Source organism: Mollisia scopiformis, assembly GCF_001500285.1.
Source record: "Mollisia scopiformis unplaced genomic scaffold LY89scaffold_7, whole genome shotgun sequence".
NCBI lineage: Eukaryota > Fungi > Ascomycota > Leotiomycetes > Helotiales > Mollisiaceae > Mollisia > Mollisia scopiformis.
The window spans coordinates 566,769-578,577 of NW_017263587.1; the positions used below are offsets into that span (position 1 = coordinate 566,769).

General features: G+C 47.4%; 6 protein-coding genes across 6 annotated transcripts; 1 reads left to right on the top strand and 5 right to left on the bottom strand.

Moving 5' to 3' along the window:
• Positions 1-162: 162 nt before the first annotated feature.
• LY89DRAFT_695483 (uncharacterized protein) lies at positions 163-1,109 on the bottom strand (the record flags this gene model as incomplete). The annotated part of the gene is made up of 3 exons (XM_018216765.1): positions 163-635; positions 687-818; positions 866-1,109. The coding sequence occupies 3 exons, from the start codon at positions 1,107-1,109 to the stop codon at positions 163-165; spliced, it is 849 nt and encodes a 282-aa protein (XP_018074192.1).
• Positions 1,110-2,343: 1,234 nt separating this feature from the next.
• Positions 2,344-3,264, top strand: LY89DRAFT_682678 (uncharacterized protein). Its single transcript, XM_018214543.1, has 5 exons — positions 2,344-2,566; positions 2,632-2,652; positions 2,703-2,789; positions 2,841-2,948; positions 3,003-3,264. The coding sequence occupies exons 1-5, from the start codon at positions 2,479-2,481 to the stop codon at positions 3,125-3,127; spliced, it is 429 nt and encodes a 142-aa protein (XP_018074193.1). The 5' UTR covers positions 2,344-2,478; the 3' UTR covers positions 3,128-3,264.
• Positions 3,265-3,864: 600 nt separating this feature from the next.
• Positions 3,865-5,231, bottom strand: LY89DRAFT_462796 (uncharacterized protein). Its single transcript, XM_018207697.1, has 6 exons — positions 4,901-5,231; positions 4,773-4,830; positions 4,610-4,712; positions 4,406-4,485; positions 4,154-4,355; positions 3,865-3,942 (listed from the first exon to the last, which is right to left on the bottom strand). The coding sequence occupies exons 1-5, from the start codon at positions 5,024-5,026 to the stop codon at positions 4,234-4,236; spliced, it is 489 nt and encodes a 162-aa protein (XP_018074194.1). The 5' UTR covers positions 5,027-5,231; the 3' UTR covers positions 3,865-3,942; positions 4,154-4,233.
• A 593-nt stretch (positions 5,232-5,824) lies between these two features.
• LY89DRAFT_462759 (microsomal epoxide hydrolase) lies at positions 5,825-7,412 on the bottom strand. Its single transcript, XM_018207696.1, has one exon. It carries the CDS (start codon positions 7,154-7,156, stop codon positions 5,990-5,992), a length of 1,167 nt encoding a protein of 388 aa, XP_018074195.1. The 5' UTR covers positions 7,157-7,412; the 3' UTR covers positions 5,825-5,989.
• Positions 7,413-7,498: 86 nt separating this feature from the next.
• LY89DRAFT_682681 (uncharacterized protein) lies at positions 7,499-9,400 on the bottom strand. Its single transcript, XM_018214544.1, has one exon. The coding sequence runs from the start codon at positions 9,303-9,305 to the stop codon at positions 7,668-7,670; it is 1,638 nt and encodes a 545-aa protein (XP_018074196.1). The 5' UTR covers positions 9,306-9,400; the 3' UTR covers positions 7,499-7,667.
• A 498-nt stretch (positions 9,401-9,898) lies between these two features.
• Positions 9,899-11,596, bottom strand: LY89DRAFT_666691 (uncharacterized protein; the record flags this gene model as incomplete). The annotated part of the gene is made up of 6 exons (XM_018212929.1): positions 9,899-10,148; positions 10,196-10,449; positions 10,498-11,034; positions 11,092-11,144; positions 11,195-11,348; positions 11,573-11,596. 6 exons carry the CDS (start codon positions 11,594-11,596, stop codon positions 9,899-9,901), a joined length of 1,272 nt encoding a protein of 423 aa, XP_018074197.1.
• Positions 11,597-11,809: the final 213 nt, after the last annotated feature.

Consider the following 11,809-nt stretch of genomic DNA (forward strand, 5'->3'; position numbering starts at 1 on the left):
ACTCTTCTACTCTTCTACTCTTCTACTCTTCTACTCTTCTACTCTTCTACTCTTCTACTCTTCTACTCTTCTACTCTTCTACTCTTCTACTCTTCATCTCATCCCACAATTCGCAACAGCTTCTCAAACATCAAGCTCAATCAACCATCCACCTCCTCCCCCTCAAGGAATACTATCCAAAACATCCTCCCTCCTCCTCGGCGGCATCAAAAAATCCCCCGGCACAACCTCCCCAATCTGCCTCTCCTCCGCCCACCTCCTAATCCCCTCGAAATCCTTACACTGATGCCTCGTATTAAAATCCACAAACGCCTTCGGCGCCTCCTTATCCCACCACACCTGTCCCAGCATCCCCGTATCCGGCTGACACATCAACTGCTGCCTCACAATATCGAGACAATGCGAGACGTGGTGCCGCAGGATCGGCTCTTCGTTGACAAACGCGCCGGTACCTTGGGCGCGGTAGTAGTCGATGTTGTAGTAGAGGGATTGGCGGACGAGGTTTAGACAGTGCAGGTGGTGCAGGCCTTCCACGTTGGCGGGGTAGCCGCCGCCGTAGCGGGGGTTGATTTGGACTTGTGAGGGGGACAGACCTGTTTTCTCTGCGTCGGAGAGAGGGATTGTGATGCTGCGGTCTGGGGCTTGTTAGATAGAGTATCGTTGAGGAAATTGGGGGCAAGAAGTACAGTTTATGCCCATGGATTCCCATGCAGCGTCAACTTCTGGACCGGCTTCTTGTCTAAATATATTTTGCTTCATGAAAGATCCGTTGAAGAGGACGGTGTGGTAGCTGTTATCGACGTCTCGTTGAATTGGAGCTTCCTACAGTCAGTTTATGATTTTGGAAATGAAGGGAAGAGCGTACACCAATGTTGAACATGTTCGAGGCATCTTGCATTGAAGTCCACAAGCCAGTGACTTCCTATCCATGCTCCAAAACCCATGAAAAGTAGCGAAACAACTGGCAAAAGTACGACCAGTATCCATGTTGGAATCCTTCTAGGAGACTTTCTGAGAAGAGATTCTTCTTGGGGGAGGAGATGATCGTAATCTTCTCCTTGCTGTGAGTCGTTCTCGGTCTTGTCTTGTAGAGGAGTGTAGGAAGACATTCTGATATGGTTCGTCTGCAACGAAAACAAGCAAGTCAAGAGAGATAGTTGTGAGGAAGTGTGCGGAAGACTCCAAAGACCTCTCTCCTTCAAACATCAGGAAAGGGAGAACAAAAAGCGAGAAAGATTAAACCATCCTTCCAACATCATAGCCTGGCAACTCGGTATAAGAAAACCTTCCATCCCAAAATCTCACAAGTCTTTCTTTATCTATCCTTGGCATGACGCACCAATCTCGTGTTTTCTTCAAGCATTCAACAGCACCGAACAACCACAAATTCCGGCGTCGCCCAAACGAAATACGAGTTGATAGTATGGGGCTGATATGCGGCTAAATGCAGGGCTCAGCAGCTTAAGGCTCACTGCCGATACGAGGAAACTTTACCCCGCATCACGTCAAAAGACCCCTCGATCTCATCTCATCGGGGAATTTCTCAAAATAGAAACTTTTTTGGCTTGTCTGACAAGAAGGAAAACTTTTTGACAACATGGCATTGCGGAAGCTGTGCTGTCCTAATGCTTTGACGCAGGATCCGAAGTCTTCCAATGTTACCATGACATTCGGAGGTTGAACCCGGGACGCTGGGTCCAGAGAGTTAACCGAGAGGAAGTCTCCGTCGCTACCGTAAGGTTACCAATATCACACAGCCACTGATCCTGTGTGCAAAGTCTATCTCGCCATCAGTTGTCAACTTTGCCATTTAGCATGTAAGACTAAGGTAAGCTCTCGAAGGGTCCAGTCATATCACTTTTGTTTCATTAAGCTCGGCTCTATGCATTGAAGCATTCAATCATCAGATAGAATTGCATCATCGACTAGGTCGATAGCCGTTTGTCTATCATGCTCGTGTACGCTTAGTTGCAGATACGAAGACACTCAATAACTTTGACTTTGACCATGTATCTCGGTCCGGTACTCAGCACTCATTGGAAGCTTCGTCAAGCTACGGTAGTCAAGGCTCGTTTGACAAGATACGTTACATGGTGCTGAGCTCACTGTTCCTTTCGTTTGCTGCCGACCAGAAGTGTGGTTGAATATGGATACGGTCTTTTCATGTCTAAGACTCTGGAATACGGGCTTGGCATTCAAGTTGGATGAGCACTACTTCGGCTGTAGGCATTGGGTCCCAGTTGAGATGTGTTGTTGGAGGTGGTAGCGGAGAAGCAGAGTCAAACGCCGACCTCAGCCTCTACCAGGTCTGGATGCCATTTTTGGACGTCACTTGGAGCTCTATTTCTCTTATATATTGCATCATCTCAAGTATTCAAAAACAGCCATTCAGTCCTCATCCCATCCAGAACAGTCTTCTAAACCTATTCCATCCCCTTTCTCAAACCTCCAGTTTAAATTTCATCTACCATCTTCATCATGCGTTTCTCTCAGTTCGCCATCTTGGCTGTTGCCTCTGCAGTCACCGTTGCTGCTGCTCCCGCTCCTGCTGATTATGGCAACTACGGTATGTCTCTCCAAAACTAATCTTTCTCTTCTTTCAAAGAGCAATATTAACAGTGTGCCTTACAGGAGCATACGGTGCTTATGGACGTATGTTTTGGCTTTTCATGTTAGAAAAACATGCAATTGACAAATGCTAGAATACCAAAACTACCCACAGTCAACCACAACTACCTCAACGAGCAGCACTGCCAGTGCTACTCCCACAGGCTATGGTTCTTACGGTTGTACGTACTCCCGTATCTTCTCTCTGACCTCATGAACTCACACATGGCCAGCTTACAGCGCTTACAAGGAGAAGCGTGAAGCTCTCCCTGAAGCTGCTCCCGAGCCAGAGCCAGCTGCTGCAGGCTACGGAAACTACGGATCGTATGGAAAGTACGGATGTAAGTGTTCCTAAATCCAACGATTCGAGATGTGGTGTACTTATGTTTCGATAGCATATGGTTCTTACCCACAATCATCTAAATCTTCTGCTACCCCAAGCCCAACACCTACTGGGTATGGAAGCTATGCCAGCTACGGTAGCTACAAGAGGGAGGGTGAGGCAGAGGTTGTGGCTTAAATACCGGCGTTCACAATCGTAGACGGATGCAGCAAGAAATCGAACAAGAGAGAAAACTGACAGAGGACGAGCGAGTCAGGGTTAGAAAACAGTCCTTACGGATAATTAGTAATGATGAATAACTATCTTGAGACACTTGCATCTTATACCTACAACACACATTGTTCGTCCTCCCATGCTATGCATGATGGTGCGCTTTCATCTGGCAAGGCTCTCATGATGGCTCTACTCTCAGACACTCTGTCTTCCTTTATAGCAATTGGTCTAAGTTCTAAGCTTACGCTGCCGTTAAAAGTCATCATGGATAAACATGGAAATAGAGAAGGAGAAAAGAGAACAGCACTTCCTATTTTTGAGGCGAGAGGATCGAAGTGAGAAGTTGAAGTGAATATGCTCTTAAATTTCAATCATCATGGCGAGGAGAACCCATCTCGCAATAACTACCAATCTCTTCAATCCACCCATCTCCCAAATTTTCCAAACCACAAAAAGTCTAAGCCCAAATTCCCAAACCAAGCAAAAAACATCATCAAGTCATAGCAAACCCAAAATCAAACAACCCACAACCAAGCATAACTAACCCCCTCATCGTTAGCCCTCTCCAACCACTTCTGCTCCATCATCCTTGCATACTCCATCTCCTTCTCAATCTCGCCCTCACTCTTTCGGGAAGAGGAGCGCGAGAGGATGGAGCGACGCATACCAAGGCGGATGCCCGAGAAATCGGAGGAGAAGGCCGGGCTGGGGACCAGGGTGGTGGATGGGGATGGGGAGAGCTTAGCCGCTGTACCAGGGGACGACGCCCTCGTGTTCGGCTGGGTTGGTGTCACTTTCGTTCTTGTTGTGAGAGACATCTGGATTGGTGTTAGTGTTGGGTTGGACTTGCAATAATAATTGGAGAGAAAGAATTGGGGATGGAAGGAGATGGAGAGATATCATATAGAGAATATAAAGATAGCACTGGAAGTATAGAGTTAGCGAGGGGGTAAGAAAAGGGAAGACTTACAGTCAAAAGTAGCACCAGACATTTAATATGAAGTCCTGCGTGGCTTGATGATCCTTAAGAAGTGAAGTTAATACAAAGGGGCCGACCGGGCCAAATAAACTCAAAAAGCAAGGGAGGAGGAGGAGGTTCTTTCGTAGGAGCGCTCAGTGCTTGCTGCTGTCGCAATATCAAGGCCGACCAGGCCAAGTAGTGAAGCTGCGTGGGGGGAAGGTAGGTTGGGAACTTGAGAGCCTGCTCAGTACTTGGGTAAGTATCAAAGGATCAAGGCTGACCAAGCCAAGAAAGTATTTGTCTGTCTGTTTTCGAAAAACCTTGGTGCGAGAGGGGAGACTCGCTAGTAATCACTGGGGAGCTGACAACGGTAAGGAGGGGTGCTGAACGCGGACGTGGAGAAGCGAGTTGCGAAGAAAGCTAGTGTCGCAACAACAGGGTTTCGTAATGGGATTACCAGGAAGATAAGTTGTTGCGGGACGGACCGTTGGGATCTTGGCTGAGGCTTGGATAGTCGGAGCGCTGCGATTTGTTGCGAGACTGTTGTTGATGACCGATGGGTTCGGAGATGGGGGAAATGGAACGCCACTAGAATTGTTCGGATCAGTAACGGCGAAAGTTGGAAAAAAGGGGGATTTTTCTACTCACCTTTTGTTTGATGTGTGTGTTTGATGAGGAGAATGAGATTATTTTTGGGGGATGCCGACTTTTGAAGGGTGGGTGCCGGGGGGTTTCTTCCTCAGCATGGTCACCGAAACTTACGGGAGACCACTTACGTCCGTGAAACAACACCGAAAGGATTTACTTTCCATCCAGTCAGTGCCCACCAGTTTTGCGAAATGGGCCGGATAAAGAATGTCTCGGTCCTTGTCATTGTGTATATCAATCATCTTGCTGCACATTTGAGTCTAGCATTGAAGTTTTGTGGAGATGAAGAAGAATTGACGTCGCAACACGACGACGGATAATGCTAAGTAGACAATCGCACATAGAGCAAGAATCAGTGTAAGAGTCCGAATGTTTGGTCTTCAAGGCTTGATTCTGCTTCTCCAATGGACATGAACCAATGCCGAATCTTGCATGATGCTGATGAGAGACAATGGTCCGGACTTTCTTCCCAATCGAAATGCTAGCAACTTGCTTATGTGGATGCAACCATGAAGAAATCTGCTACTGCAGAACTATACATCTGTCATAATAACCAATTGAGTTCACGGCAATAAGTGCCGACTCTTGTTGCAATGATGTCCTCCAAGAGAGCAGTACCCAAAATTCCAGAACTCGCTAGATAATACCCACAACTTCATGATGATATGTTCTTTGATCCTCCTTCAGAAAATTTGATCCGGAAAATGCCCACCTGTCAACGGAAATCTCACGAGGAGGCAGTGGGGAAAGTCACAACAAGCGGCTCGGACTTCCGAACAACCAGCGCAACGAGCCAATCAAGATGGATAATGAGCAGCTGTACTTTTAGCTTAAGTAGAAACCAAATTTTCTGTCAGAGAGACAATGACAAAAATTCTCATCAATGAGTAAGAGGGATATTCAATGAATTCTGCTGTAGATGAAAAGTGTAAGATAGATGAGATTCTTCTGTAGCAATGTGCAATACATGACCTTATAAATGGTTGGGAAAGTGGTTATTATTGGTCTGAGGGAAGAGGGTCTGAAATCTCTGTCTTATACCTATTCGTTTGGTGTGCAAAGAATGCTTTGCATACCATATTTCATTTATGCCCCTAATACTTTGCAATGCAAAGTGTACAAAGTTATCCTACCAAACAATAAATCAAAGCCTAGGCGGAAGAACGACTCGTCTGCTACTTCTGTGATAAACATGAAGTGGCCCACGGTGACTATGATCACCCTTGACGCAATGGGCGAACGAAGGAGCGGATGTCTTTAACCATGAGTTCTGGTTCCTCCGCTGCTGCAAAATGTCCCCCGCTGGGGAATACTGTCCACTGACGAAGATCACTATGCGCGGCGACGACGGAGCGAGGCTTGTACACCAAGTCCTTCGGCATCACGGCAACGGCCGTCGGCACGCTGATCTCAGGTTTGATATCGTTGACGAGCGCCATGGGCTGGGGAAAGACCGATGCTCGACAGAACAGCTCGGTTCCGACGAAGCTGTTGGTGAACCAGTACAGCGAGAGATGTGTAAGCAATGTGTCTTTATCGAACTTGGTCTCCACGTCTCTATGGCAGTCACTCCACGCACGGCGACGAAGGAGTATCCATGCTGCCAGGCCTACTGGGCTGTCGTGCATTGCCCAGGCGAGCGTCTGCGGGTCGAAGGCATTGATCATGACATGAATGAAGGCGCCTGGCCCTCTGTCCTGCCCTTTGATCAGAGCCTGCTCTTCTGGAGTCAAATCGGCTGGGTCACCAGCTTCTTCGTGAGGCACACCCGGCAAGATGGGGAAGCTCAGATGGACACCCATGATGGATTCCGGGTACGCATGTCCCAGTCTCGAGCTTACAAACCCCCCTGCATCTCCTCCGTGGGTTACGAAGCGCTCGTAGCCCAATGCCCGCATCAGCTTGACCCATATATCCGCTGTTTCCACATACCCTACACCATTCCTGGGCACCGGGCTTGAGAAAGTGAAGCCTGGCAATGAAGGGACAACGACATCAAACGCATCTTCAGGATTACCGCCATGAGCAGCGGGATCCGCCAGTGCCATGATGACATCCTTGAAGTCCCAGAAACTCCAGGGCCATCCGTGATTCAGAATGATGGGAACGGGATTGGGACCCTTTCCACGAACATGAATGAAATGAATCGGCACGCCGTCGATCTCGGTGCGAAACTGTGGGAAGCTGTTGATCTGTGCTTCTTGTGCACGCCAGTCAAACTTGTTCTGCCAATAGTCCACCAACTCGCGCAAGTAGGTGCCATTGACTCCGTAAGACCAGTCTTGATTGTCCAACTCAGGAGCCCAGCGGGTGCTGGATAGTCGCGTGCGAAGCGCGTCTATTTCAGTTTGAGGCACATTGATGCGGAATGGCTCAATCTTCATCGTTGCGAAGTATTGTGAGGTTATTCGACCTTGATGCCCTTTGTTTCCCCGTGATTCGAAGCAGACGAGGTCACAAGGCGTCGATGAAGTGAAGAGAACCGGGTCCTAGAGCTTAAACATAAAGAGAAATAGAAACGAGCGACAGAAGGTACATATACTTGTCTGTAAGACCTAAAATATCAGATGGAATCCAGGAGAAATTCGAGGAATCCAGGAGAACTTTGAAGAAGCCATCACGTGCAGTAGGATTTACTACTAGGCAAGGCTAGTCTACCTAAACTTGCATATATGAGTAGCCATGAGTAGACATGACTCATTATATATGATATGTATGGACCTACTGTGCTCAGAATGTTGCATTATGGCCTTTTGATGAAGTTTCTATTACACAAATATTAGCCTTAGAATTCCTTTTCTTGTTTGGCCATTGTATGGGCGTCAATTCGTGATATACACTTCGAATAGATCGCCGTTCCATGTAATTCCAGGAAATAATGCAACTCGTACCCATTCATGAACGCTTCTGTCCTAACTCAATGTCTCCGTCAAAATCCCAATCATCCCAGTCCCCCGGTCCAGCTATCCTCTTCCAGATGAAGATTCCCGCGGCAGTCCCCAAACTTGCGATCAGGAACCATCCATCAAACCACCTCTCCACGAATCCTGGCTCAAGGGGACTTCCCAGTGCTTCACTAACCACACTCTTCATCTCCGTGGGCAGGTTACTTCTTAGCAGCAATGCACTACTTATGACATATGTTGCTGAAATCTGGGCGATAATCAGAGCGAGATTTGCCTGTGCTTGATAGAGAAGAGAAGGAGAGAGTTTGGTGAGCATATGGAACGTTTGTAAGACGGAGTTGAATGAGGCGAGAAGGATAATTCCGGAGAGGAGAAAGGAGATTTGGCGGGACCAAGCGAGCTGATCAAGCGTTGGGTCGACGTGCTTTGCTAGGAGTGAGAGAATACGATTTATTGGATCGGTAGTCGAAGATGTGAAAGCTGTATCTGGAGAAGGAAATAGCACTTGGCGCAAGATGGTGAGTGACACCGTTATGATGCGGTAGACACAATAAAGAGCAAAGGCGTATGCGAACGGCGTCAGGAATATTTTGCCTAGAGGAGAAGACGCACGCTGGGAGGAGGCAAATCGAGTCTGGAGTAGGGAGAGAGAGCTTGCCAAGCTGACGGACATTGACTCTAGACCAGCAATTTCGAGCTCGAGAGCTTTCAACTCTTGAGTATCAGCACTTCCACGAATTGTGCCAATGACTTTGGTCATAAAGCCTTCTGTTGGTGTATCCTGAACCTTGCGTTGTAAAGCTCGGAGTCTGCTGCGTTTTGCAGCTAGCATATCATTTGTAGCATCAAGACCGGCCTGCTTTCGATTGATATCTGCTTCAGTGACCGGCTTCTGCTTGGCTCCAAATGTCTGCCATGGGGCTGAGACTGCTGCAAACCCTGACAACAAGGCCATCAAAGATATTCCAATTATACCAACACGTTCCAAACATGCTTCGTTGAGGTCCTTTCCCGGCTGAGAAGCCATTGTGTGGATGTAAGTTCCTGGGACACCTTTCCCAAGCCACCAAAAGCCCAACAGCCATGTCGTAAATCCGCAAGCTTGTAACGCCCATGTCATCTTCGGTATCCTGCCATTGTGTCTCTTAAACGACCACCCAGAACCAGAAACGATAGACTGCAATTCGAGGAAAGGAATCAGAATCACCAGAGAGAAGAGTAATGTCGGAACCACCACTTTCAACGCGAAGGTCCTAGCAGCGGGATTCAATGTATTCGACAACTCGCAGAGGATCAGCTCGACCAGCACAGCTGCCAGTGCAATTGTGGCCGAGAACGTAATTCCAACTACCCTTCTCCGTCCCGACTTCGCATTATGCTCTGCATGTTTTTGTCGCAGACTAGGAGGCGCATCGCTGGGAAGGTAATGCTCTTCGTATTTCGATGATTGTAGACTTGCTACAACAGGAAACAGTTTCTGTAAAGCTATGATACTAACGACGAGGAACGTTATGACAAACGGAATCGTAGAGAAGGCGATTGTGGTCGCAGACGCCGCGCCTGTCGAACGAGTGCGAAATCCCGGTGCCACGCAGGCATCATCATCGCATTTGTCTGATGGTAGCATTGAGAATTAACGGCAGGCCCAATCTGATGGCCAGCGATCACATTGTATTGGAATGGAGGAAGCTGTGCGGCTGAGTCCCGAGGATTCGAGATGTGGATGAAACCGTGTCACTGTCGTCAGCCTCGCTCCCACTTTCTTGTCCGTGGTAGTGGGTCTTCAGGGGTAAGGATCGACAAGCTCTTACCCCAACTGGAGATCCGTGCACGAACGTGAAGCATCATTGTCACTCAGTATGCAATACTATTGAATTACAAGAACCATATGTCTGTTCATTTAACAGTCTCTCGACCTAATCATCTACTATCTCCGAGTGATGTATGCATCTACCGTCCCTTTTTTTGCCAGCAGCAGGAAACATCAAACGCAATTTTGGGTATACCGAGCTTGCAAACACCAATAACAGTTATGGGTATCTGCCAATGACTACCTGCACACATACCGATGATATGAACTCCCTTGAACGCCAGATTGAGACCATTGCCGGACCTAAGAGAATAGAATCATAAGTAAACAACATCGAATGGCTACACAGTCGAGGTAGAACCTTTCTTATCTCAGGCCAAGCTTTTGAGATAGTCCGCGAATAATACCCTTCAAGCGGCGATACTAGTGGGAGATGCTTTGAGAGCAGAGGGCAAAGTGACACCGCTGATGTCGTTCTCGTCGTCGTCCTCATCGAGAGAATCATTATCGTCATCGTCCATGTTTAGGAGATGGAAACGATTCATCAGCGGAGCAGCCTTCTTCTTTTGTGGGATATTCTCTTTTCGGCTCTGCAATGGTCGTTCAAGAGGTGCAGCACACTCATCGTTGTCCCATTCAATCTTGGAGCCCTTGTAGATTCTATCATCGTTAGTGACCTAGCAGATAGACAGCTAATCTTGACTTACGACCGACTCATCATGCAAGTTCGAGCAAACATGGCATTGTGGACCGAGTTGGTGGAGATGTAGACATTCTGACCGGCGAATGAGACTTTGATGACCACAAGATTGTGGATATGCTCTAAATCTTCACGGATCTTGTCTTCGGTATGCTTTGGACTGCAATTGTAGATGACGAGGTTTCGGGTAGCTCCAATTGAGACTTTATTGGCGACATGTCCTGGGAGAATGAATTGCCTGTCATTCCATCGAATCTCGACCTAAGAAGTATCAGTATTTGTTTGTGGGTGTGAACAATTCCTACATACCCTCTTGCCTTTGATGTAGAGATCATGACGCTTGACATGAGAGAAGAACTCTTGTGCAGCAGTCTCTTCCAAGAAGGAGACGCTTGCAGTCCGGTCATGACTTCGCAGATATAAATCAAGCAACATACCACCTTTGATTGCCTCTACGAGATCCAAATGAGTTGTAGATTCCGGAAGATTTGCAAGAAGCACAGTTCTCTTAGCAAACTTGTCGTACTGCTGGCGCTGTTGACGCTGTTGAGAATCGTTGTGCCCACTACCGTCATCATAGAATCCATCCGGTCCATCTGGCATGAAAGCAAAATCATCATTGGTCTGCGAATGTGTATGGAAGCCATTCGAGTTGCGCTCTCGAGGCCGGAAGTCACTTCGAGGGGTATAGTTGGCATTTCGTCCGAATGTGTAGTCTTGAGTTTCAGGCTTCGAGTTCATAGCCGTGGATTGTTGAGCAAAGAACGATCTGTTCTCCACTGATTCGTCCATCGTGGTAGGTTTGTTGCCATTTTCATTTGCAGGGGAATCATCTTTGATCAAGATCTGCATTCAAGGCATTAGCACATAGATAACATTAGAAGATAAAGACGGCAGTCTTACCGCCAGAGTTTCTTCGGCAATTCCGCCTCGATAGAGATTGCGTCGTAGGTTGGCTATGATGTTTAGCCTCGCTCTCAAATCGCAGCCGTGGGGATTTGCGTACCATATTGACGAGCAGAGCTTAGCAGATTGTCATGATCGGATTTGGGGATCGTGACTGTTGGAATATCAAGAGGGGTAGCAAAATCGAGTCCGCCAGCATGGAATTGAGCTCTATTTGCAGAGAAGGGTTGATTAGCCTTCCCATCGCAGCTTCTCTTAGGGGTACCAAGATCTGCGATTGTTGAAGGGATATATTTCTTACTTGCGTAACAAAGTCTCGAAGTAGGCCTAGAGTACAACCATGGTGTCAGCAAACATATCCATCTGTGTTAGGAAGGACGAGCTCCATCCGCCGTGAGCACACTCTCAGAGCGAACCCATGTCTCGGAAATCAGAAACAGTTGAGATAGAGGATAATCTGTCCAAATCGGTAACTTACCTTATCGAGGGTGACAGTGGCCATGGTGTCCATGTTGTCCATTGCACAATTGTGATTTCAGCAAACGTCGCACGGCTACTTGTCAAAAATGTTGGAGAGTTTCCTAGTCGAGGGGCGCTAATGCAACCTTAACCTTATTTCAAGAACCTTGTCAAGTTCGCGATCCCATCTATATTGAAACCTTCACCTTTTTAAATTTTAGACATCTAGACAGAATTATATTTCTCTTCTCAATTG

Bases quoted from the DNA above. Each gene is read 5' to 3' on its own strand.
- LY89DRAFT_682678 (XM_018214543.1), top strand. From the start codon at position 2,479: ATGCGTTTCTCTCAGTTCGCCATCTTGGCTGTTGCCTCTGCAGTCACC. The intron at 2,567-2,631 runs GTATGTCTCTCC...TGTGCCTTACAG, and splicing joins TGCTGATTATGGCAACTACG to GAGCATACGGTGCTTATGGA. The intron at 2,790-2,840 runs GTACGTACTCCC...ACACATGGCCAG, and splicing joins AGGCTATGGTTCTTACGGTT to CTTACAGCGCTTACAAGGAG.
- LY89DRAFT_462796 (XM_018207697.1), bottom strand. From the start codon at position 5,026: ATGTGCAGCAAGATGATTGATATACACAATGACAAGGACCGAGACATT. The intron at 4,713-4,772 runs GTGAGTAGAAAA...GAACAATTCTAG, and splicing joins ACACACACATCAAACAAAAG to TGGCGTTCCATTTCCCCCAT. The intron at 4,356-4,405 runs GTCAGCCTTGAT...CAGGCTCTCAAG, and splicing joins ACAAATACTTTCTTGGCTTG to TTCCCAACCTACCTTCCCCC.
- LY89DRAFT_462759 (XM_018207696.1), bottom strand. From the start codon at position 7,156: ATGAAGATTGAGCCATTCCGCATCAATGTGCCTCAAACTGAAATAGAC.
- LY89DRAFT_682681 (XM_018214544.1), bottom strand. From the start codon at position 9,305: ATGCTACCATCAGACAAATGCGATGATGATGCCTGCGTGGCACCGGGA.